This window comes from Pseudomassariella vexata, assembly GCF_002105095.1.
Source record: "Pseudomassariella vexata strain CBS 129021 chromosome Unknown BCR38scaffold_3, whole genome shotgun sequence".
In the NCBI taxonomy this organism is placed as follows: Eukaryota; Fungi; Ascomycota; class Sordariomycetes; order Amphisphaeriales; family Pseudomassariaceae; genus Pseudomassariella; species Pseudomassariella vexata.
This window is the reverse complement of record NW_024467958.1, coordinates 124,861-149,950: the sequence shown is the minus strand read 5'-3', so window position 1 is coordinate 149,950 and position 25,090 is coordinate 124,861. Positions and strand designations below refer to the sequence as shown.

Here is a 25,090-nt window from a genome sequence, read left to right as displayed (position 1 = left end):
CCTTCCCTATTGCATTAATTACGTTTATTATACACCCGGATTAGACCCACCATCCTGGCCTCGTTCTACTCATGACGACGAGCTCCACCAACATGGTCAAATTTGTCGAGTCTGACTCGTCGGGCCTTCCTCTGAAGCGGAAACAGGTGTCTCAAGCCTGCCTTTCATGCCGGAGAAGGAAAGTAAGCAGGCTGCTGTAGTGAGATGCTTCGCTCGAGTTGCTGATCGTCAAACACAGAAGCGATGTGTGCACGAGGGACAGTATAGCTCCGAGGGCACGGCTCAGCTGCAGGATTCGGTATCTCCGCCCCGGCCGGGTCAGCACCCGGTCTCACTTGCGACCACCGTGTCCAAGATCTCGCCTGCCAACTCGTGGCCCTCGGAATCTCCACGGAGCCAAGAGAATCGCACCTCGCGCTTTGTTGGCGACTTGAACCCAGAACACCTGCTCATCGAAGCTACAAGCCCACACTCAAGCCGCGACTTGTCGGTAAGAGGGGGCATTGGAGTATGGCAAATCAAACGAGGAGAGACCTCGAATGCGACATTGCCACCCTCTGCTCAACCCGGACCGAACCAGACTCTAAACGAAATCCTAGTTTCTCATGCCAAGTCCAGATGTTTGCCCTGCGTTCCCCCGCCTGCCACCTGGACAGCTTTGAGCCAGATCTACATCGAAAGGCTAGACCCCCTCTTTCCTGTTGTCAGTAATTACACGGCAGAACTTCCAGACAACTCTGTCTCGGCTATTGTGGTCAAACAAGCCATATGCCTGGCAGCATCTGCCGATCCCGATGCAGCCGCCCATCTTCGGTTGCGACCCCATGGGCCTGTGGTTAGCCGGTACGAATTCTGTGGCACGCTCTCTGCAGCCATCCAGGGAACACTTGATGCTGGCCTCATCACAGATCGTATATGGCTCATCCGTATTCTACTGTTATTCTCCATGCATGTACAGCCCTCCAGCTCTGAAGAAGCAGATCTCCCGACATCTGTTTTTGCCAAAGCCGTCCATCATATGCATACACTTGGCCTTCACATCGGATTCAGCAAGGAAGATGCCGACTACGAGCAGATTCAGACTTTGTTCTGCTGCATATGGGCTTTGGACCGACTCAATGCTGCTCTCTACGGCCGAGCTTGTCTAATCCACGAAAGGGACATCGGCTGGGATTTCAACGAATGCATTGAACAGCAACCTCCTCCCTTTCGACTTTACCTGATGGTTACTCAACTCTTGAACCAAGTCATTGGCCTATATCGTCCAGGCAAGAACCCGATAGAGGAGCCGATGGTCATTGACCTGCCCATATCGGAGCAGCTGATACTCGATGCTGACGCTATAAAGGTAGCCAGCCCCCTGCTAGGTATGTTCTAACTGTCTTTTCCTTGCGACAGGACCAAGCTGACCGAGCTTAAGCAACTATCGAGATATTATACCATTCGGTATCGATACTTTCGTGTAGATATCCACCTGGTGGCAGCCCCGGCTCTACGGTTCTCCCTCCCCGTGGGACCAACAGTCGCCGGTCACTTTCGGCAGACCGAGTTACCGACATCATCCAGGAGGAGTTTCCCGGACAGATTTCATACATGCCCCTGATACCATACGCCGTTTCCCTGTCGCTGAGCGTGTCCTATCGAAAGATGCGGTACAGCAGCGTGCCTATGTTCCGCCTTCGCGGCAGACGTGCATTCGCAGCCAATACGGCTCTACTGAAGAAGCTTGGCGACACATTCTTCACCGCGAAGACGATGGCAACCATGGCGGAACAGGTGCTCCAGGAGATGGACAAGGCGGTGGTATCGATAACCCAAGAGACAAGTACAGTGGACAACAGCACACCGGAAAAGGAAAAACCCCAGTCAGAGGCTCAGCCTTCCACAGAGCCGATGAATATGAATCCCGCAGCCCGGAGTTTTCGAGCCAATCCTCTTGTGCATGACAACGGTATGAACGGTACGTCGATTTTTTTCGCAGCTCCCGAGCTCGACGTCTTTGGACATTTTGATCCATCCTTCAATCTTGGCGCAGTGGATGCTGCCCTCGAAGCAAATCTCGACTTTGGGACTTCCTCCAACTGGTATGACTGGCAACAGACCTGGGGATGAAACAAGCGAAGACAATCAACCTCTTCTACAAGATTTGTCATACGAGGGAGGAGACTTCGCCAACAGTGGCTACAGGCCTGACGTACCAGATGTGAATAGGGAACTTAACCTGGCATGATGGTTGTCTGCGAAGATATGGTTCAGCCAATTTTAAGACTTGGAGTAAGCGTCGCAGACATTCACTTTCAACTTAATGGGATAATCTGCTCGAGTACGCGTCTGTCGAGGCCTAGATGGTGACGGCGCATGATCACTTGACGCCCCGCACCGTCCCCGCTTTCAACCACTTTCCCTAATATACCCTTACTCCAACACCCATACTCGAGGACCCGGGCAACAAAGCGCTGGATTTTTCATCGAGCCGACAAAGCGTAAAATTTTCTTTTCCGTCTGGAATTTCCCGGTTTAATTTCTTTGTTGGCCAAATTTGAAAAGAAAAGATCGCCCCAGATGTCTCCCAGAACCACCACGGTGACTCTCCCTCAAATCGCCAAGATGATTGACCACTCCCTGCTACATCCAACCATGACGGACGCCGAGATTTACGCCGGCCTCGAACTAGCTAAGAAGCACCAAGTCGCCGCCGCCTGCGTGAAACCTTATAGTGTCCCCGTAGCCAAGGACGCCCTCGACGGTACTGGGGTCCTCATCTGCGCCGTCATCGGCTTCCCGCACGGCAACAGTGCCACACACATCAAAGTCACCGAAGCCATTGATGCCGTCGAGTGCGGCGCCCAGGAAATCGACATGGTGGTCAACGTGGGCAAGGTCCTCGGCGGCGACTGGGAGTACGTGACCAATGAGATCCGGTCAATCAACACATCCGTGACCAAACTCGGCGCGGTTCTTAAAGTCATCTTCGAGAATGATTACCTCCAGGACGAGCACATTGTTTACTTGTGCAAGATCTGCTCGGTGATTTCGGTTGCGTTTGTCAAGACGTCGACTGGGTATGGATTCGTCAAGCGTGAGGACAATGGGTGTTATTCGTACAAGGGAGCTACAAGGCCGCATCTAAAGCTCATGAAGGAGAATTTGGGACCCAATGTGCAGATCAAAGCCGCAGGACGGATCAGGACACTGGATCAAGTTTTGTGTGCTATGGAGTTGGGGGTCGCGAGGATTGGAGCTTCGGCTACGGAGAGTATTTTGGAGGAGGCGAGGGCGAGGGGGATTGGCGAGATGCCTGTGGAGGTTCAGATACAAGGGTGAGGATACAGTTTAGGGGTATATACACCAGTGAGTGGGTACCTTACTTAGCTTGGAGAGAATGATTACAATGTCGGCCTATAAGATTGAAACTCAATTGATGCAAAGCAACGAATTGTGATCGGGTGATGACAAGGTCGCGTAGGTTTCCGAAAAGACTTGAATCTACTGATCATCGAATTCTTCGGATGTTTCGGATATTACGAAACTTGCAATGCCGACATTCGACCTACTTTAGACGTACTGGAGCCTCTCGACTTCCGTCACAAAAGCTTGTGCCCGTTGATTTTCCATGGCAGTACACATAACTCTAATAGCATGATTTCGTTATCCGATTGGAACATCATAATCGCCTGGATTGTATACTCAATCCTCGGCCTCCTGTCATTATATCTCTTTCGCTTGAATCGCCTCCTGCAAAAAACACCCGACGAAGTCCGGAAGTGCTCGTGTTCACGATGGACGCCAGAACTACTCGCGAAAACTTATCAAGAAATCAGTGAGAACCCGATTGACTATACGAGTCAGCTTCCACCAAAGATGGACCGCCGCTACATCGTCACCGGTGGCTCCGGTGAGACGCCCTGTCAAACACACAGCTACCGAGTGGTGCAGAACTAATGCAGTAAAATAGGGCTCGTGGGCGGATTCATAGTGCTTCAATTGTTAGCTCGCGGCAATTCACCAGAAAGTATACGGATCCTTGATATACGAAAGACCGAGCGAAATGACATGATCACAGGGCCTGCCACCGAGGTCGATTTCGTGCAGACTGACATCACCTCGGCTGCCTCTGTTGAAGCTGCATTCGCCAAACCATGGAATCCCTCCGTGGCCAACCTACCCCTGACCGTTTTCCATACTGCAGCTGTCATTATTGCCTCAGACAGGTCTGCTTATTTCTACGGGTTTCCTGAAGCCGTCAATGTCAAAGGCACCAGAAACGTGTTAGCTGCAGCACGGCAAGCTGGTGCAGATATCTTCAGCTACACTTCGTCTGCATCAATTTGCGTACGACCAGTTGAGACCTTTGTCCCACCTTGGGCCAAGTTTCCTCGGCATATCTGGCAGATGTTAGACGAGCAGGACTTCTCCAGACCCCTGAGATCGCGAGAAGATTTCTTTGGAAATTATCCCTATTCAAAAGCAGTGGCAGAGCGACTCGTCTGTGCCGAGAACGATGAACTTTTCCGGACGGGTTGCGTTAGACCGGCCAATGGCGTCTACGGCAATCCAAGTGACAACACAGTTGGCACCCCGCTAAGCAAAGACATATTTCCAACGTGAGTTACAAGCCTTTCTTTCGAAAACTGATAACCAAACGTGCTGCAGATGGGTACCCCATATTGTCCAGAGCTTCGTTCATGGTGCCAATGTGGCCATCGCACACCTGCACCACGAGGCTGCGCTCGTGAAGAAGGACTCGCCACAAGCTGGACGACCATTCGTGGTAACCGATCCAAACCCTCCGATCACCTATGATGATCTCTATTCCGCAATTTCCACCCTTTCAATCCATCCGTTTCGACTCATTGTCCTCCCACCTGTCATCATGCTGCTGATCTCGTATTGTATCGAGTGGTATTCTATTTTGCCGCACAAATTCCCGCTGTTGAAGAATATTCTACCAGAAATAAGAGGCGAGGCAAAACATCTGAAGCCCGGACTCTTCTCGATCACTACGCATCTGATAGGCTCGGATGCGAATGCCAGGAAGCCAGTCGAACAAGGGGGACTAGGATACAGCGGCGTACTTACCACGTTACAGGGCATGACTTTGGAGATACTTGAGTGGAACAGGGAACATGCCGCAGGGCAGGGAGGAAAGACGAGGAAGACGTATACGACATCAGTGTCGCTGGCTGACAGAATCCAAGAGCTTGCATCCGTGGGTATCTCCAGCCAGAGCGTGGACTTAGGGGTACAAACTTCCCGAATGTGGAGTTGAAAGGTGAAAGCCGGTTCAAGTGCATCCGAGGAAATGAAGACTTGCTGCACAAATTCGTGTTGTAATTCGGTGCTTCTGGTATTCCGGATGCAAGGGCGGACCCCTCAGAGCAGGAGCCCCCCAAAAGAGAGAGGAAATCACCTGGAAGCGGCCCGTGTCCATCACCACTTCTAGGTTAAATACTCTTCTTCAGAGTATGGAGTACTACGCATGACTGGTCCTACTCCGTATAATAGAAGGATGGGAGATATGCCACAAAATTTAGATTAGTGTCTCCATATTTCTAAACGATTTTTAATATTTTGCTCATCATCCCTTTTGGCTGTTGTATTCTCAGAATTGAAGTCCCGAAAATTGTATGGCTGGGGACGATATCTGTCTATTGCTGGGCTTCAATGAATCAGCTATGCAAAACAGCTTAGCAGTGGGTGCCCGAGTGCACTGTGGCTCATTGAGAGGCGGATGTTTTGGAGATATATTGTTGAATAATTTGACATTTAAGTGCTTACGTTTGGTAACTCCGTACCTCAGTTCAGTCTGGGCCCTGGCGGGCAGGGACAGGATGCACCAGCAATTGGAATTATTGCAAGCTATATTGAAGCATTGAATTTAATACGTCTCTGCCCTTCCAAGTAAAAAGACTGAAGATGGTCAGAAGGGCCAAGTACAGAAAAACGGGCCTCTTGGCTGCGCATTTTGAGAGTGCTGATAACGTCGGAGCATAACTGGCTGATAACCAGAGGATATAGTGCAGAACTGGCTGTTGTAGCCAGAAGTGGAAAACCAACAGCTGGGGGTTGAGCCCCAGACAAGTCACATTCTTTCAGGGCTATCTTTTGATCTTTTGGTTTTTTTTTTTGGTTTTAATTCTACTCCCATGGATGTATTGATTTTTTTTCTTGAAATACTAACGGGGCTTCTAAGTTTTAATCAGATCTTGTTTGTTCTTGATGAAAATGACCAACGCATTGGTTTTGTGTTGCCCTTAAGGCCTCATTGCACCATCTGCTCCGGCCGCCCAGTCGTCCCCACTCTTTTGCTTACCAAAAGATCGTTGCGATGGCAGAATTGACACCAACCTTTCCACACATGACTTCCTCTGACGCGTTCGAGATCCAGGCATTTCCTCTCCAATCCTTCGGAACCCCTGTCCCTTCGTCAGTGTATTCGGAAGAACGCGAATCACAACACTTGCCCACCACTGATATCCAAGGACATTGAGAAGCGACAGGGATATGCCAAAGTACTGATGGAACATGAAATCAATGTCAATGTAAGTCGGCCCTATACACAGTTCTGTGACCTTGACAGAACAGGTGCTAACCGCAGAATGTTGTAGTTCGAACTACGTAATACCGAATACCATGACAGAGGAGGTTTCACATGAGTTAATCGACGCATATTCGACACCATTCTTCGCCGCGCTGGAGGGCTCGAATGACGATCCAAGAATTGGCTTGATGCTACAATCGTCTACAGCAGCGAATTGGTAGAAAGGGCAGAGGGTGTATTCGAGGGTAACCGGCGTCCAGAGGATGATTCAGACGAAGTACGAGGTTCGCGATTACATCGCTCATTTAAGTAGAGGAGACACGGCAGGATCAAAGAAGCAAGACATCAACACAAGGGATGGCGGGTCTGTCACGCCATCATTTCCTGTGACTGTGGTGTTCGTTATGCCATTTTCAACCCGCCAGTTCTTGCAAACACACGTAAACTTCAATACTTTCATAGATCTCATTCCTCCAAACCGCAGCCTATTTCCATACTCAAGCAGCTTTTTCCGGCCGTCTATTATTGTGCGTAGTTACCGAACTAACAGGTCATAAACAGCCAGCTTTGCATGTTTATTTCGAGAATGACGGTAATTGGGGAAGCTATTTGGAGTCATACTCCCTTGAGTTCTGGATGCAGTTGAACCGGGGGGCTGAGTTGGCCGGGGACCATCGCTACCGACGCCGCCAGAAGAATCTAGTTAGCTACACCTCTCTAGCGTCATCAAAGATAGCAATTTGGCCACGTTTTGGCTGATGGTGTAAGCACTAGAAGGCAGGGAGAATATTAATGGATTATGGCCAATGAGCTCGTACGAAACTCGCTAGCAAAGCCATACATAGAAAATCTGTATTTGGCAACATTTTAGGAATGCGAATGCAGCCTTTCGCAGATTAAACCAACTTTATTAGTGATGGCTGTGCAATCAGCAGTTGGCGCCGACGACGAACCCCCGAGCCGTGTGACTTCATGAAGTGGGTATAAGAACTCCCATCAACACGGTTAAGATGTAGCTTCCTCATCATCATAGAACACAAACAACTTTTCCTAACAATTTTCTTATTTCCCTTTTTTCTTTTTTTTCTTTTCCTTTCTTCGCTTCTCTCAGACCCGCATAATATTACACAATAATATTCAAAATGCAGTACAAAACCACCATCCTCGCCCTTCTCTCCGCCTCGGGCGCCCTCGCAGCCCCCAAGGGCATCAGCAGCCGCTCCATGACGGACAACACGGTCCGCGTCATACTCAGCAACCAGGCCACCGAGACGGGCGCCCAGAACGCCTTCCAGGGCGGCGTCCGCCAGTACCAAGCCCCCGCCACCAGCGGCCCCTTCCAGACCATCGAAATCGAAGTCGGCAAGGATGTCCAGAACCAGGAGTACCGTTGCCAAGCCCTCGATGAGGCAGGCAAGCCCATCATCGCGGTCCGCGGCACGAACACAGATATCACCTTCTCGGACGCCGACAAGGGGCCCTGGACCTTCCGTGAGCCCGCCGAGGTCAGCGAGGTCGTCTGCGACCCTACTTTCGTCAAGATTGGCTCTGATGCCCTTGAGATCCGCGTTGTGCTCAGCAATCAGGCTACCGAGACGGGATCGCAGACTGTTTTCACTGCTGGCTCTCGCCAGGAGAAGCCCCCCGTAGGCAGCAAGGGTCCCTTTGAGACGGTTGAGCTCCGTGTCGGCGAACTTGTTGACCCGGCTCAGCGTTGTCAGATCTTGGATAATGCTGGAAACCCCATCACTGTTCTCAGGGGCGCGAATGTCGATGTAACTTTCTCCGACGCGGATAAGGGAGAGTGGACCTTCCAGCAGGACAGCGAGGTTAGCAGTATTATCTGCGACCCTGAGTTTGTCGCCGCTAGCAAATAAGCAATGATGATATTGCTGATACACGACATTGGAACGCATGGGTTGGTCATGGGGTTATATGGAGCATAGGGGGCTTGGTGGTTTGCATTACATATTTTCGTGCATTTTTTGCGAAATAATTCTGCATTTGATTTTAATGTGCACAGCAAAGGAAAGATACCACTCCATTCTCGTCAATAATAACTGTATTCAATGGTGATCTCTACATACAATTTCTTACGTGAGTACATGTATCATTATTCTACTAAGAAAGGGGAATGGCATAAAGCTGCCTGTAGCTTTGATAGTCTTGGTGGATATGGTTGGTTGATATGGATTGATAGAGGGCTACGAGGCAGGCAGGCAGGCTTTGTAGTAATTAGGGACCCCTCGGGGCCAACTTGGGATTGGTTCCTCACGCGCCTTCATAGTACCAATACAGCCCCTAGTACTTCGGTTTCGATGGCAGAGTGCTTAGTAATTAATTATCTGAGGGCCCAGTGCAGTGATGGAGCCACAAAGAGGTAAGGCCTCGGTGTCACTTATGGCTAAGCCATTTGTTGTCCCATTTAGCCTGTAGTTTCTCCAGCTGATGGGATCGTTTCAGAATTATTCCGTCATGTCTTCGTCTTCTCTCCAGCCTTGAAGACAGATCCCCTTGCCTTGTGCAAGTCATCTAAGGGCGTATGTTGGTTTACAGCCACGTTTACAAGTCGCATAGCCACACACCTTCGGTGGGATATTCATTCAACCAGACCCAGATCAGATCTAGAGCACGTCGTGGTCATAGACGGACTCAGCTAGAGACATGAATCAATTATCTAAAACCCGAACTGGTCAGGTCTACGTGCAATACAATCTCTTGCCTCTGGTATGTCTCCTCTACGATTTTTTCTCTCTCGCCAATTTTTTCCCTTCGCCGATTTTCTCCCTTCGCCGATTTTCTCCCTTCGCCAATTTTTCCCTTCGTTCTTCCCTCTTGGTTTATCCACCACGATTAGTCATCCAGCATAAACCGTCGAGATACCCACTGCGTCTTATCAGAGCAGCCGTGTCATCCTTCCGGGAGCGCGGTGATCCATTGGAAGATGCCATTACCTGCAGGTGAATACCTTAGTTAGCGTGGGAAGAGGATATTGAGAAAGTGGCTGCTAAAAGTAGAATGGAAGCTGCTTACAGAATAATGACCGAGGTGAAGTGCTTCTGGATGTCTCCGATGATCTGGTCGATGTGCGTAGCATACGTAATGTCGTGGGAACCATTCTGGCCGCCGCTACCACCATCTAGCATTCCACCAACTCTGCCCTTGAGATCCCAGATGCACGAACCAGAGTCGCCAGGCTGCGAAAAGACTCGGTCGTTTCCAGAGATGATGCACCACTGAGAACACACACGGTTGACATTGACACGGGTCACGCTTCTTACTTCATTGCTGATGCCCTACGTCAGCCCTGTAGCTTTGCCTCTCTTACCCAGTCTGAGTGAATGTTCAGCCGTGATGATGTTTTCCTCCTGCGGACTGGCGATTTCTCCGCGCGGAATGGTCCCTTTGAGACGCAAGACACCATCGGCCGGTGGCACGAAGGCGTGATGGCCCAAGAAGCCGTGATTGAGCTCTTGGAGACGCTCTTGGCCCAACGTGCCCAGGAAGACTTGGTTAGCAAGGCGAACAAAGCTGTCGCCAAATCGTGGCTCGTTTAACTGGACCAAAGCATAGTCGGGCAACCATTCGCCGTCGTTGTTGGTGGCCGTGTCGGACATCTTCTTGGGCATGCGGGCAGGAGAGTAGATGACATGGCCAATGCAGCGGGCAGACGTGGCAGAGAGTGTGGCGAGATACTCTCGGAGATGCTGAGCATTCTTCAAGGCGCCAGTGGTATCTAGCGACGGATTCTTTGCCCAGAAATCGACGGTCTGAGTGACTTCATGGGTATAGTCCTCCAACTTCTTACTTCCCGGCATCAGAATCTGGACCTTGGGCTTGGAGTTGGGAACGTCATCCTTGCAGAGATCATTGTCCTTCTCATAAGCGACGTGATGGGAGATCAGAGCGCACTTGATAGGGAAGCCCTTGCGCTTGGGGTCGCATACAGATAGGTAGAGACCAAGGGATCCCTCCTTCTTGTCCGAGTCTGCGGCAGCAACGGACTGTCCGAGGGTGGAGGTGAGACTGTGATAGCGGGTACTACCGAGTGCGCCCTGGTTTAGGGGTAGGAAAGGCTGAGCATTCGCGTGCGAAGCCAAGGTCGTCACAGTGGCCTCACGAATCTCGCAATGGACATCGTGGATGCTGGCATCAGAAAGCGCGGCGCGGCACTGCTCAGCAAGCTGCAGCCCGAGGTCAGGGTCGAGACTACGCGGCTCGACTGCAACCCAGAGCACTACGGGCTTCTGATGCTGGTCATCGTAGCCAATGCGGAGGACGTCAATTGATGTCCACTTGGTCCCGGCGAGAATGCCCACGATGCGATTCTGCAGCTCCGTAGTGTAGTTTCCGACGAGGGAATGGTCAGAACCGATGTTGGCGATGCGCTTGGGTAGCAGATGCTGATCCTTGATGATTGGCTCCCACAAGGTATCACGGAAGTTGCTTCGAGCCACGAGCTTAGGCTGGCTAGGGAGCCCATAGTAATACTCGTTTCTCTCCTTCTCAGATAGCGTCATTGATCTCATGCTGATTGACTGAGCCATGATTGAGGATGGTCGAGGATAGTCAAGGATGATTGCCAAGGATTGGGTTGAGTTACTTTTACCCAGAGATGTTGTTGCCAGTGAGAGCATTGGAATTATGCTCGTTGTTGTGAGGGTAGCCATTGTGCTTGCTTATGTCTATAACAGATGCAGTCAGGCTATGCTCCAAAGCGGGTTGTTCTGATGAAGGGTGTAGATTGTTAGTGAGAAGAACTGTGCAGTGCTTCCCGTTAAAAAGTTTTATCTTGTAAACCGAGTGATGCAATAAACGTAGAATGACGTCACAGGCAGTTTTTCAATAGAGGTCCCCCACAGATTGGTGGGGGCAACAAAACCCCCCACACAGATTATTTCTAAAATGACCCACCTTGAAAAGTCTGGCCCCTACCCCACTATTTCACGACGCGCTCACGTTAACTTAACAATCAGGCACATGGAAGGCACCCCTAGGAAAGTTTTTGGATGCGCTTTATTAGTAATCACCTCTAAAGAGCCCATTTCTCAATGTAGTCATATTAAACTTGAAAAAAACTTGATTTAATACACCTGCTTTCAGTTGCTTAATAATTATGAAAGATACCCCTAGATAATCTTTTACACGCGATTTATAATAAATTATTCTAAAGTCGAGAAATGCTCTTTTGAAGCGCGTGCAATATGATATATAGTTTACGGGCTAGAGTTCATTGCTCCGAGTGGATAGGCAAGGCGAAGGAAGTCCCGGCCGCCCTCCTAGACCACTGGGAGAAGAGATGGCTCTCCGGGGCAGCACAACACGACCGCCAGCGACGCGCTATCGCCGAGGAGCCGGAGGGCCCTGTGACGACTGACACATGGACGATAAGCAGGGACATCCTGACATGGCCTGCCCTGATCTGGACGAGCGCGTTCCCCTTATAATAGGAGAACGGCCAGACATACTTGTAACCCTTTCCTTCTCTTTCTTCCCTAGTTTAGTATTCAACAATAGAGATGCACTGATATGCAACCTTGATTCGTACTTATGTGCCTCTGCCTCGTTACATAATACTAAACTCAAACCTATAGTCTGGAGAGACTCAAATCATCTTAAGAAAACTGAAGACGAACGCTCGCCCTCCCGGCAAGCGTAACTGATCTACGTCTGATCAGAGCAAGAATGGCCCCAATTCGCGGAGCTAGTGTGAACCTGGGTCGAGAGGCCCTTCTACGACGAATCGCCACTAGGATTACGGATCTGGCCTTGACCAGGGAAACTCTCGACCAGATCAGAACAAACCCGGATACCTTTCGCTGTCATGTTTCGGAGGATGAACTTCTCCAGGACGAACGAGACCGTATCGCCTCGATTGGAAACCGTACCAAGCTCGCACTATACACCCCTGAAGACCAAAGACAAGACGCCATTATCGCAGACCCCTCCTCGATCGAAGCATTGGTAGAGTCTGACCAGACCGAGGACCTCGCCCGTCATGTCCGAGACCTCGCTGTTAAAGAACTGGTACACCGAGAACAGGTCGGACTGTTATGTGACCTGCTGAATCGGCTAGACACGATCCAGGGCCAGCTTGCCGAACTGTGGGAAAAGGAAGCCACGCGCTGCGCATTGTTGGAACAACAAGTTCGGGAGCTTGCCCAGGAAAAGGCCCGACTAAACGAGGACATCGTGCAGCTGAATCGGAGGGTTTCCCCCCAGACTACGACTCCTGCGGCCCAAGGCGGGGGCACGATTCGCACCTCCGATGCCGATATCTTTACCGACGACGATAGCGGCAAAGTGAAGGTTTATTTCGACCCTTGGTACTACAATCTGACCAAGTCCCTAGAGCAATACCCAACCAGATGGCCCTCTGATCAGGATAAGATGCTCCTGGTGACCCAACGCCTGGGCGGAGCGGCATCGAGGGACTTGATGCCATACCTACACGAAAACAACGCCTACCGCATTACGCATTGGCAGGGGCTGCTGGACCACCTCTACACCACCTACCACGACGAAGACCAAATAGAATCTGCCCGCGCCGAATTCCGGGGACTTCGCATGAACGACAAGGACGAGTTTCACTCGTTCAAAACGAGGTTTATGCGCCTCGCAGGGCAATCCCTCGTGCCCGCTGACTCGTACAAATACGAGTTTAACCTACGCCTCTGTTCTCGCATTAAGCTTCAGATGATCCGAGACTACGACGATTCAAGCATTGACTTTATGCAAGTCGTTGGGATCGCAGCCAAGCAGGCGAGTACACAGAAACGAATCTACGAAGAGCGGGAACGAGGCCGAAGGAGGGAACCTACGAAGAAGGACGGCCGGGAAACAGGCGGAGCCACGTCGACTGCCCCTGATCAGGCCGAGAAGACACCTAGAAGATCCAGAAGACGCACTTCAACGAACCATGGCGTAACCGAGGGCATAGGTGGGGAGGAACGACAGCGGTTGATGAGAATCGGAGCATGTTTCAAATGCAAGAAGACTGGACACCTTGCGTCCGACTGCACCGATCAGGGCTCGAGTCAAGAGCTCCAAGCTTCAATCCAGGTTATCGTACAACAATCTCTCGCTGCAGCGGTTGCTGCCATGACTCCGACGGGTAAGATGTTGGGTGCGCCCCCGCCTCGACCACGCGCCCGACGGGTTGTCGAGATAGACACGGACGATGAAGAGTCTGAGGACTCGGGAAAAGATTAGACTCCAGGAAAGATGTCTCCATCTGGAGTAAGGTGTTGACCATCGAACGATATGGATTTTCTGTTGCTGCACTGGATTTGGTGCCCCTATTAGGGGGCAGGTCCCTTTCACTACCGTGTAAGCTTACAAAAAATGGAATCGCTCTTTCTATATCTTCTTTGATCGACACTGGAGCAGGCGGCTACGCCTTTATGGATTTTAAGACAGCACGACGAGCCTATAGGACTCTTAAGGCCGAAATTATTGACGACTTTGAACCGGTGCCTTGTGGGGGGTTTGATGGCATTCCGACCCAATGGATAACTACCGCCCTAGTAACTACGCTCGAGCTAGACGGTCGGAACTTCCCAGATACAGTGTTTCTCCTGATCAAGACGGGAGGCACGCACGAAGTTATTCTAGGCCGCAATTGGTTGGCAGAACACGATATCCTCCCCGATTGCCGCCGACACGAACTGCGGTGGCCAGAGAACCTACCCCGGGACGACGAGGTGCCGTTGGGAGACAGCCCTGACCCTACAACGCATGCGCCTAGGCCTGATCAGGGAAAGACGGTTCGGCTCGAGGAGACGAAGCATTCAGAAACGACCTTTCCTGCAAGTCCAGCCGGTCCCCGACCGAACCCCCCTGAACTACACCACCCATCCCCAAATCGCGGCAAGGTTATAGGGAAGGGTCAACGCCGGAACTTAGAACGGATGGACAGGCAGCTTTACCCTCGACCCCTCCCGTCCTCTCTGCCACGGAAGAAGGACAAGGAGGGAACCCCCCGAAAGGAGGAGATGGGCATGGATATGGCCATCGTGAACGCCGTGACTTTCACCACCTGGTCTAGGCGATTACCTGATCAAGTCGGTGTAACTAGTATTTACGGAATCGAACGCGCAATTCAGGAAAAACGGCGCGAAGAAGGAATTGACGAAGACCCCTTGAAGTACGACGACGAGACACTGCGCCGCCTAGTAGACGAAATAGTCCCACGACAACACCAACACGAACGAGGAGTGTTTTCGAAGATCGAATCGGATATCCTGGCCCCAAACCGCCCTGGAGTCGACATGAATATCGAACTTGAGTCCGATCACAAACTATCTTTTAGCCCGTTATATCATATGACCTCCAAACAGCTCGAAGCGGTTCATGAATACCTTATGGACAATCTGAAAAAGGGGTTTATTACCCCTAGTTCGGCCCCATGGGCGTCGCCTGTACTCTTTGTACCCAAATCGAATGGGGGACTTCGCTTCTGTGTGGACTACCGGAAGCTGAACGCTATTACGAAGAAAGATCGGTACCCCTTACCCCTGATCGAGGAAACATTAGCTCTGGTTAGTCGCGCTCGAGTCTTTACGAAGATCGATATCCGACAGGCCTTCCACCGCATTCGCATGGATCCCGGTGCGGAAGACCTGACGACATTCCGCACCCGTTTTGGATCCTACAAATACAAGGTAGTGCCATTCGGATTGACCAATGGACCTTCTACCTTCCAGAGGTACATTAATGACGCACTTATCGACTACCTCGGCGATTTCTGCTCAGCCTATATCGATGATATCCTTATCTATTCGGATAACGAACTAGAACACGAGATCCACGTCAATAAGGTCTTACAACGACTACGGGAGCACGGACTCCAGGCAGACATCAAGAAGTGCGAATTCTATGTGACGGAAACAAAGTTTTTGGGCTTTGTTATCAGTACGAAGGGGATAGCGGTAGACCCGGAGAAGGTACGGGCTGTAGAAGATTGGGAACCACCAGACGGGGTAAAGGGCGTCCAATCTTTTCTCGGATTCTGCAACTTTTACCGAAAGTTTATTCGGGACTTCGGCCGTCTAGCCCGACCCTTGACCCGATTGACCCGAAAGGGTCAAAGCTGGAAATGGACCGAAGAGTGCCAAGCAGCTTTCCAAAGTCTAAAGGAGGCATTGCTCTCGGCGCCCGTCCTGGCCCATTACCATGAAGGCTGGGAAACCCAGGTTGAGACGGACTCCTCTGACGGGGTCCTAGCTGGGGTACTATCCCAGAAGAACCCGGAGACGGGCGAATTCCACCCCGTAGCCTACTACTCGAAGACTATGACGGATACGGAGACCCGATACCCGATTCACGACAAGGAGCTACTGGCGGTTATGGAGGCTCTGCGGCAGTGGGAGTACATGCTCTTACCGCAGAAGTTCCTGATCGTAACCGACCACGAGGCCCTCGAATACTTTAGTACGAAAAGGATGTTGAACTTCCGGCAAATAGGATGGGTAGACCTGATGTCCAAATTTAGCTTCAACCTGATCTATCGGCCGGGACGATTGAATCAAGCCGCAGATGGCTTATCACAAAAAGCGGAAGACCTTCGCACAGCACAGGCTATAAAGGAAGCAGACCGCCATAGGGCATTGTTTACCCCTATATGCCCGATTGGTCCTATAAGACGGCTATGGATTAACGCCTTGGACCGCGACGAGACGACCAGCGACGGAGTAGGAGGACCACAAGGATACGAGGTGGTCGAGAAGATCTTGCAATATAACCGGACTCTGCCAGAGCTGGAAACCTGGAGGATACGGGCTCGGTCTGATCAGGACAACGACAAGGACTGGAGACTACAAGATGGGTACCTAACGTACCAGAACCGTATTTTCGTTCCCGACAAGGACGACTTACGAACTCGTCTAGTATCGGAACACCACGACCCCTTAGTCATGGCACACCCGGGCCAGAACAAGGTCCGCCGCCTACTCGCCAGACAGTACTATTGGCCGGGGCTCCATGGATTCGTGGATCGGTTCTGTGCGAATTGTTGGACCTGCCGAGCCAGTAAGGTCCCTCGCGACAAGATGCCGGGGTTGCTACGCCCCCTCCCTACACCAGATCGGCCGTGGCAACATGTCATAATGAATTTCAAGGAGTTTTCCCCTGATCAGGGTGGATTTGACAACGTCTTTGTGGTAATAGACCGCCTAGGCAAAAGGGCCTTCTCATTACCGTGCCACCGAACGGTAACAGCCACGGAGACAGCCTTACTGTATTACGACCATGTGTGGCGAATCTATGCCTGGCCCGACTCGATTACATCTGATCGAGGGCCCCAGTTCATATCGGCCTTTTGGGATGAGCTTTGTCGCCTGGCCGGCGTAAAGCACCACTTAGCATCAGCCTACCATGGTCAGAAATCGGGACAGGTAGAGATTATGAACGAATACATCGATCAGCGTCTGAGGCCGTATGTGAATAGGTACCAAGACAACTGGGCCCGTATGTTGCCGGCACTGGATTTGGCCCAGGCAACAATGCCACACGAGTCAACGGGACTCTATTTTGGCCTTGTATGCCTCGAGAGTCTTTTGTCTGTCGGCGTCCTTCTGTTGTAGCTCTTTTGCAAGTCGAGCGAACTTTTTGGTGCTTCGTGGATCACGTCCTTTGCGATATCTCGAGCCACGTCTTCCAAATTTTCGCGAGCTTTAGCGGTGAGTCTCCGGGGTCGCCTCGATAGCCGCGAGGCCACTGAGTCCTCGAGCTCATTGTTTCAACAAAACAAAAGAAAAAAGTACTGCATGGAAGGAATCATAAACTTCAACCTCAATAACAATGAGCTCGAGGACTCAGTGGCCTCGCGGCTATCGAGGCGACCCCGGAGACACACCGCTAAAGCTCGCGAAAATTTGGAAGACGTGGCTCGAGATATCGCAAAGGACGTGATCCACGAAGCCACCAAAAAGTTCGCTCGACTTGCAAAAGAGCTACAACAGAAGGACGCCGACAGACAAAAGACTCTCGAGGCATACAAGGCCAAAATAGAATCCCTCGAACAGGAGCTGAAAAGGATGCGCGAGGACCGTGGGCAACCAGACTGCCGCACCTCACAACTCGCACAATCTCGACATGCCACTCGAACAACCCAAGACACAACTGCTAGAAAGCCTCTCGGAACCCCAATAGAGGTCGACCCGACAGTACAATCAACACCAGCCCGCACATACGCAGCGGTTGCAAGGCAACTGAGTAGCACGCCGGCCCACAGCCTAAATGTCACCGCGACGCCACCAAAGAAACTGCCCACGAAAGACCTACGGATTTTCGCCCGGATGCATGAACATAATCATTTCCGCAGGGAGAGAGCCTACGATATATGCGCTTTTCTCCGTGAAAAGCTGCCAGGAAATGCCCGCACTGCACTAAAGGGAGTCGACCACGTCCGAACAGGACTAGCCCTCTGCCCATCCTCAGTAGAAGGCGCTAAGATCCTGCTAAATAACAGAGAACAGATAGCCACCCTACTGCAAGCGTATAGCGTCGAGCAGAGAGATACCTGGGTTCGAGCATATATCCCCAATGTCCCGTACACTCGTCACTGCCTGATTACCGACGCGGAATTGGAAATCACAAATGGGGAGCTAGAGGAGGAAATCCGACTTGCCACGAAACGGCGCCCGGAAAAGGCCTACTTTTCCAAAAAGGACGAGATAGAAAGACTAGGCACGGTAACGGCCTGGTTCAAGGTAGACGCGGCAAAGCAGATACCGCTCCGCACTAGGCTTCTAGGAGCCAACGTATATATCAATCTACGTCTCCCCAAGGAGAAGAAATCAATTGAATGCCACCGCTGCGGTGGCTTCCACAATTCACGCACATGCACCCGGAAGAGAAGGTGCATGAAGTGCAGCTCCGCAAATCACACAACCGACGAGCACCGGGCCCCTTGCGGAGGCACGGAAGGCCTCAACGGATGTGACTGCCCCCTCAAATGCCCAACTTGCAACGGCCCGCACGCGGCTCACGACCCTTCCTGCCTCGCCAGACCCAAAGTGATCCATGGTACGCTCCAGAGAAGGGATCAAGCGCAGCTCCGCGCTATTCGAGCGGAAGGAGAAAGAGCCTGGAAAGCGGCATCCAGCCTCTCGCATCTCCAAGCCAACAGCGAAAATAACGACTGCATCATAGTAAATGCCTAACAGAACCACGCAGCAGAAACCCAAAAAGATACAGATCATACAAGCCAACGTAGGCAGGAAGGCGAGTGCACACGAGACGGCACTTAACCTGGCCTACGAAGGCCATATCGACATTATACTGATACAGGAGCCTTTCGTCCGATCACAGGAAAGAAGACTCACCCGAACTCACCCAGCCTACGAGACCTTTGCACCAATAGATGACTGGATTGAAAGCAAACCGAGGGTGATAACCTACATACGCAAAGGGACTGGACTTAGAGGGGAGCAATGCCGACCACTATCTGCCCCATCTACAGACCTACTATTCCTTCAGGTCCTATGTGACCGCCACTACCTACTAACAATCATTAACATATACAACGCACCCCAAGCAGCTTCCCAAGGCGGCAAGGCCATTCAAGATATCCTAGGCCAGTACCACCTTGCCCCGCCAAACCGATATATACTAGCAGGGGACTTCAACCTACATCATCCGAACTGGCAACCAACGACGACGTACACCTCCCCAAAGGCCCAGGACTTGGTCGACTGGGCAGAATCTTTCGATCTCGTACTTACATCGCCAATCGGTGAACCGACACATAGGGCAGGTAACGTCCTAGACCTTTCCTGGGCTTCAGCCTCGTTGCCAGGAGTCTCTACAAGCATCGAAACCTTCCTTAACACAACCTCGGACCACGAAACCTTGCTTACCTGGGTTCCACTCCCAGCGCTGGACAAGTCCAAGCCGACCTTAGGCAAATTTCGGCTGGATACGATGGACGAAGAGCTTTTTCTCAGCACCCTACAACGGAACATACAACCAATAAGAGGGACAGCGAGAACGGCAGACGACGCCGAGTCACTGGACCGCGTAGCGCAACAACTGACAAGCGCCCTCATCGAAAGCCTTACAGCCTCCACAAAATGATCCAAAGGACTCCGACAAGGACGTGCATACTGGAACGAAGAATGCAAGCGAAAACATCAAGAATTTACTAACAAAAAGAGGGATACAAGAAGGCTTCAAGCTCTAGGGATAACCCGCTCAGAACACCTGGAGGAAATTGAAGCGCTACGGCAGGACTTCGTCCGGAAACTTCACAAGGCGAAGGACAAATATTGGAAAGATAGAATCGCTGCAGCCTCGACCAGTAAAGAAATTTTTGAAATGGCGGGCTGGCATAAAAGTACGGGAAATTTTTATACCCCGCCATTACGCGACCTCGAAAACTCGGACCGATTCATCTCCAAGCCAGACGAAAAGCGAGAATTATTCGCCCGCGTACTCCTCCGAAACACGGACAAGGGAGTGGAAAGCAGCACTCGACTGGAGCATGTCTGAGGGTATCACGTTCGACCCCGACAAGACTGAGCTAATACATTTCACAAGAAGAGGGAGAGATGCAAACCCACCCATTACCACTACGCAACAGAATGGAACGATCCACACTGTTCAACCCATCAAAATCGGTGCTGCACTCAGGTGGTTAGGCGTCTACTTCGATAGAAAGCTTAGCTTTAAGGCCCATGTCAAATTCGCCTCAGCTAAAGCTCTACAGGTTGCTAACGGACTCCGGTCGTTAGGAAACACAATCAGAGGGGCCCCAACACGACTACTCCGTCGAGTTGTAATCGCGTGCGTGCTCCCCGTGCAATTCTACGCCTCGGAAGCATGGTGGCCGTCTGCCAGACAGAACAAGAATGGACGCATTATCTCAAACCGGGTCCAATCCCTAGCTGACCAAATGGATCGAACGCAGAATACCGCAATGAGAGCCATGCTTCCTGTATATAGGACCACGCCAATACCGATCCTGCAACGGGAAGCGGCACTACCGCCAGCAGAAATCGCACTCGACGCAAAACTCTATGCGGCTTCTGTTAGATTACACAAACTGGATAGCCGCCATCCCTTACGCAGGAGGCTCAGACATCCTACGGGCCCCGATTCGAGGTTAAGGCGTATGGCGAGCCTAACCCCAGATACTGCAGAATATATAGATCCTCTGCAAATACCGCCCTGGGAGCAGGCTGGCGAATGGTCCATCACCCTCGCCAAGATCGGTTATATCCCAGGACAGTCAAAGGAGGAGGCTGCCCGCTCGTTTCTACAAAGGATAAACGAGTTTTCAAAGCGCGATATAATAATCTATACAGACGGCTCGCTGGCTACTCATAGCGACAGGACTTTAGCTGGAGCAGGCTGGGCTGGTTATCAGGCCGGTAAAAGACTACTCTGCGGGTCCGAACTACTGGGCTCTCAGATAGAGGTATACGATGCGGAAGCCCACGCAGCACTACGGGGGCTTCAGGAGGCTGTAAAGCTTCCGTCCAACAGCATGGCAGATAACGTCCACATCTGCCTCGATAATCTCGCGGTTGCGAGTAGGCTCATCTGTCCAAGTCCCGGAAGCAGTCAAGCAAAGTTCACCGCCTTCCAAGAGCTGTCCAAAACCTGGTCACAGAGAGAGCGAAAACCCTGGACATCCCCGGGACAAGTGTATATCTGGTGGTGCCCAGGACACGTAGGCATCCCCGGAAACGAAGAAGCAGATGTCCAGGCCAAAGCGGCCTGTGAGCAACCACCCAAGACACAACACCCGGCCTCATTCGCACATATAAAGAGAATCGCGAGATCCTACACTTGGAAGAGTTTCAACGATCGATGGGCCACTACCTGCCCTCAACAGTATCGAGATCTAGGGATCGCTATCCACCCGCGACCCCCCGAACTTGGCCTGCCCCGGCAACACCTAGGCAGATTACTCGCAGCGAGGTCGCACCACGGGGATTTCGTGATCTACCACGAGAGACTCCAGCATCGCGATGCACTGCTCAACTGCGGGTGTGGAAAGACAAAGACACCAGTCCACTTCTACTTTTGCAAGCGCGGCCGCAAGGCCACGCCCGGTCATCTAAAAGCGCATATGGCCAAGAATAGTATAGATTCCCTCCTAGGCACGGCCAAGGGAGCTCGTTTGTTTTGTCAATGGGCGGAGGAGACCAATTTCTTTACTGAGATCTGCCCATCGCACTGAACAGGAATGTTAGATGAAGACAATCCCCTGTAACATAGATTCGACTACCATTGACCATGCCGGCACTGCGCCCGGCACGTCTCACGTGATGAGACGTTAAATTTCAATCAATCAATCAACCAAGTGGGGATCAGTGAAAGAGAGATGGGTATATAAGGGACAGGACTCCCAGGCATTTCATAGATAGACAGTCTCTACTTCAGTGATCAATCTAAGCATCAATCTAACCCATTGGTGAGGCAAACTGCCTTGACGACTCTATTCCCAGTTACCCTACTTGAATACTTCAGTTACCCAGAGCCCTATACTCCATACGTCAGACCCCGATATTATTGCTAAAGGACTCCGCAGCAGGACTTACTTACTAGCACAAACCCTTACAGACTCTTTAGTGGTTTACGCAGATAGACTATTAAAGGTTTCGTTACATAAGTACAGGTGCCCATTCCTTCCTTATAAGGATGAGCGCTCGCGCATACAGGTGGGACGCCCATACTGGGGTGTCCCTGTTCTCGTCCAGGGGCCAGGCATTATCACCGGCGTCACAGAGAATATATAAGTGTCAGGATACGGCTAGGCCACAAGGCAATGGTACAGACTGCCAAAGAATGATAATATCTTTATTGAAATATGGTTGTCAAGTCTTGGTACGCGATGTGACAAGTCACCAATGATGAGTTGCTTTGAAGACAGCGAATAATTCACGAGAGCTAACTGAACCCCTGGGCGACTAAAAATCACGAGAAGCTGGCTTTGTGTCACTAGTGGAAGACAGTCTCCGCTATGATGCAGTAATGTGATTGTGAGATCTTCCTCCTGGCGTGGTGGTGGTCTTCACACGGGATGCGCCTATAAAGTGACCATTTCATTAACTACCTTAAAAGGTAGATGATTGATGACCCTGTTTCAGCTCCATCAAATAGAGTTCGGATCAGTCCGTGAAGTTTGCATGCAGGTACTGATGACATTGCACAGCTGAGTAACGGAGTAAGTAGCCCACAAATGTTGGCTAAACGGTGATTCGTGGCTATTTCTAGCACCTTCAAAAAGCCTAGGCTATCCCTGGGATGTGGAACGCAAAGACGAGTAAGCATGCGAACTCAACGGCCGTCTCATACTGGGATTCTTTCCTGATTTTTCAGCCATCAGTGCCCGATCGAGTGACGCGGAAAGTTGATGCGGTCAATAGCATCAGTATCACGCCATGTTCTCGACCTTCACTGGAAATATTGACTAGAGACCCCTGCGTTGGCTGTGAAGATCTTTACAGTGTCTTCGTGTAGAATAGTGCTAATTCATAGCAACAGCATGGCCAGTGTAGAAGAGGTGATATACCAACAAAGCTGGAAAGAGGAAAGCCGAAAATGGCAGGACTATCGTAGATGGTATTGGCAAACGGATTTCAATCAATTCTATAAATGAAGCTGCACAGGTGCACTCTATCTGCAAATGAACAAAGGTCCCGCCCGTTCTAGCTGAATACTAAAACAAGCCCAGCAAGAAGTAGTCCAGTTTTGACACCCACCAATCTAATTTTCCAAAGCCCCAGTTCGTTTGGCAACTTCCACAATGCTGTCCACCAAAGGATTGACATCAACCCCTTTCAACGGCACCCTATGCGCCCCATCCCACTCCAGCACGGTCACACTCTCGAGACTGCAATAATCCTCCAAAAGCTCCCTATGCAGATGCAACCCCGGATCTTGCAATCCGTGAACGTGAATCGTAGGCAGCTTCAAAATGTGACCGTCACTCATAGCCTCCATCAAATCCGGCGGCCCCGCCAACCCTGTCTGCGACGGATCGCTCAACATAGTCGACTTGAACACATCCGGGTCGAGGCTCACCAACGGCGCTCTCCCCGCCAGCAGCACCGCAAATTTCCACGTAGAACCCGCCTGTTTGGCCCCCAACTTCTCGACCCTCTTCTGCTGCCGAAACAGCAAACTCGCCGCCAGCTTGGCCCCTTGACTGAAACCCAGAAGCCCAACCCACTCCCCCGTTGCGCCAATATCGTCATCCTCGTCCATGGCAGCCTGAATAGAATTGTTAATATCCTTCACCGCAGCACGATCCTCGAGCTCGGCATGGTCAGGAAGCCAGCGCAGCCAGCGCTTGAAGGGTCCATAGTCGGCGTAGACGGAGACTACATCCGGGCCAGGCTGGGAGTCGAAAGGCGCTTCCACGTAAACAAGCCGAAAGTAGGGCTCTAGTTGGCGCGAGAGGACACGACATTGGGCGCGGAAGATGCGCGCGTTGGTACCGCCGCCGTGGAGGCAGAGAATGCGCGGCAGGTGGAGTGTCTTTTGGTTGTAGGCGACCGAGACGGCCATGGCCCGGGGATCCGGGGAGGAGGTGCGGCTTATGGAGGGAGTGGAGTTCGAAGAGGAGAGGCGCATGTGTCTATTCATTTTGGCGGTTGGTACTGCTATAGCAGTCCGACTTGGTAGTAGTAGCTGCAATGATTGGATTGCGTAGGATAGGGGCGTTCACCTGCTGCAGTCCTGGTTGCGTAAAACGCAAAAAATTTGCCCGGTTGTGTAGAAAGATGAGAGCCAGATTGTCAACACTCGAAGATGTGCTGACGGCCGATAAGCGGGATTGGGGCTGATGTCAGCATCTCCGGTTGAGTGGCAGTGATTGTATCATGTTCCTGCTGTACTTAGAGTTAGTCGTCCACCAATCAAAAACTACACCGAATCCTGCGTCGGACTTCACCAAAATTTTGCTAATGGCGTATCTACTAACGTACCCCACAAGCAAGTTGGCCACTTTTTCTTGGCACCGTACGAACAACCTTTTAATTAACATCTTTACACATACCAAGATGGGATCGAATTGGAAAGAAAGCGACATGATTCTAGCGTGTCAGGCGCTTCAATCGAAACCCGAATTAAGCATCCGACGCGCTGCCTAACTCTACAATGTCCCTCGTACAACTCTAGCTAACCGAAAACGCGGACTACTATCTCGACGCGATACTCGATAATCTAGTTATAAGCTTACGGAATCAGAAGAGTTAGCGGTCGTATAATACATACTGTCACGACCTGGGTTGCATCGCATTGGTAGAGACCTCGATTAGGTGCTATCGACGAAGATTCTACTCTAAGGAGCGAAGGAAAGAAGATCACAAACTTAGGTTTGAGGGAGCGCGACTAAGTCGTTCACGCTTGGCGGGGCTCCTGCAGGGGTTATGATTGGCTTCCCATCTGGCACTGCCATGGCAGGTGTTCCAGCTGTAAGTCACCTGGTTGTAGTGAGTCTGCGAGGGTTGACCTTCACACATACTTGACCTAGATTCGCGATTATTTCCTCCCCGGCTCTATGGTGTTGAAGCTATGGCTAACCGACTGCTCCGT

At 51.3% G+C, this 25,090-nt stretch overlaps 6 protein-coding genes across 6 annotated transcripts; 3 read left to right on the top strand and 3 right to left on the bottom strand.

The window, feature by feature from the left end:
- Positions 1-92: 92 nt before the first annotated feature.
- BCR38DRAFT_334546 (uncharacterized protein) lies at positions 93-2,112 on the top strand (the record flags this gene model as incomplete). The annotated part of the gene is made up of 3 exons (XM_040855329.1): positions 93-182; positions 239-1,367; positions 1,421-2,112. The coding sequence occupies 3 exons, from the start codon at positions 93-95 to the stop codon at positions 2,110-2,112; spliced, it is 1,911 nt and encodes a 636-aa protein (XP_040718497.1).
- Positions 2,083-3,551, top strand: BCR38DRAFT_422432 (deoxyribose-phosphate aldolase). Its single transcript, XM_040859524.1, has one exon. The coding sequence runs from the start codon at positions 2,563-2,565 to the stop codon at positions 3,322-3,324; it is 762 nt and encodes a 253-aa protein (XP_040718496.1). The 5' UTR covers positions 2,083-2,562; the 3' UTR covers positions 3,325-3,551.
- Positions 3,552-3,573: 22 nt separating this feature from the next.
- On the top strand, positions 3,574-5,577 carry BCR38DRAFT_362485 (uncharacterized protein). The gene is made up of 3 exons (XM_040857187.1): positions 3,574-3,895; positions 3,956-4,604; positions 4,654-5,577. The coding sequence occupies exons 1-3, from the start codon at positions 3,640-3,642 to the stop codon at positions 5,267-5,269; spliced, it is 1,521 nt and encodes a 506-aa protein (XP_040718495.1). The 5' UTR covers positions 3,574-3,639; the 3' UTR covers positions 5,270-5,577.
- A 1,808-nt stretch (positions 5,578-7,385) lies between these two features.
- Positions 7,386-8,616, bottom strand: BCR38DRAFT_422428 (uncharacterized protein). Its single transcript, XM_040859523.1, has one exon. It carries the CDS (start codon positions 8,455-8,457, stop codon positions 7,438-7,440), a length of 1,020 nt encoding a protein of 339 aa, XP_040718494.1. The 5' UTR covers positions 8,458-8,616; the 3' UTR covers positions 7,386-7,437.
- A 765-nt stretch (positions 8,617-9,381) lies between these two features.
- BCR38DRAFT_406156 (uncharacterized protein) lies at positions 9,382-11,211 on the bottom strand (the record flags this gene model as incomplete). The annotated part of the gene is made up of 3 exons (XM_040858019.1): positions 9,382-9,427; positions 9,575-9,821; positions 9,870-11,211. The coding sequence occupies 3 exons, from the start codon at positions 11,209-11,211 to the stop codon at positions 9,382-9,384; spliced, it is 1,635 nt and encodes a 544-aa protein (XP_040718493.1).
- Positions 11,212-23,094: 11,883 nt separating this feature from the next.
- On the bottom strand, positions 23,095-24,328 carry BCR38DRAFT_422421 (serine hydrolase-domain-containing protein). Its single transcript, XM_040859522.1, has one exon. It carries the CDS (start codon positions 24,137-24,139, stop codon positions 23,258-23,260), a length of 882 nt encoding a protein of 293 aa, XP_040718492.1. The 5' UTR covers positions 24,140-24,328; the 3' UTR covers positions 23,095-23,257.
- Positions 24,329-25,090: the final 762 nt, after the last annotated feature.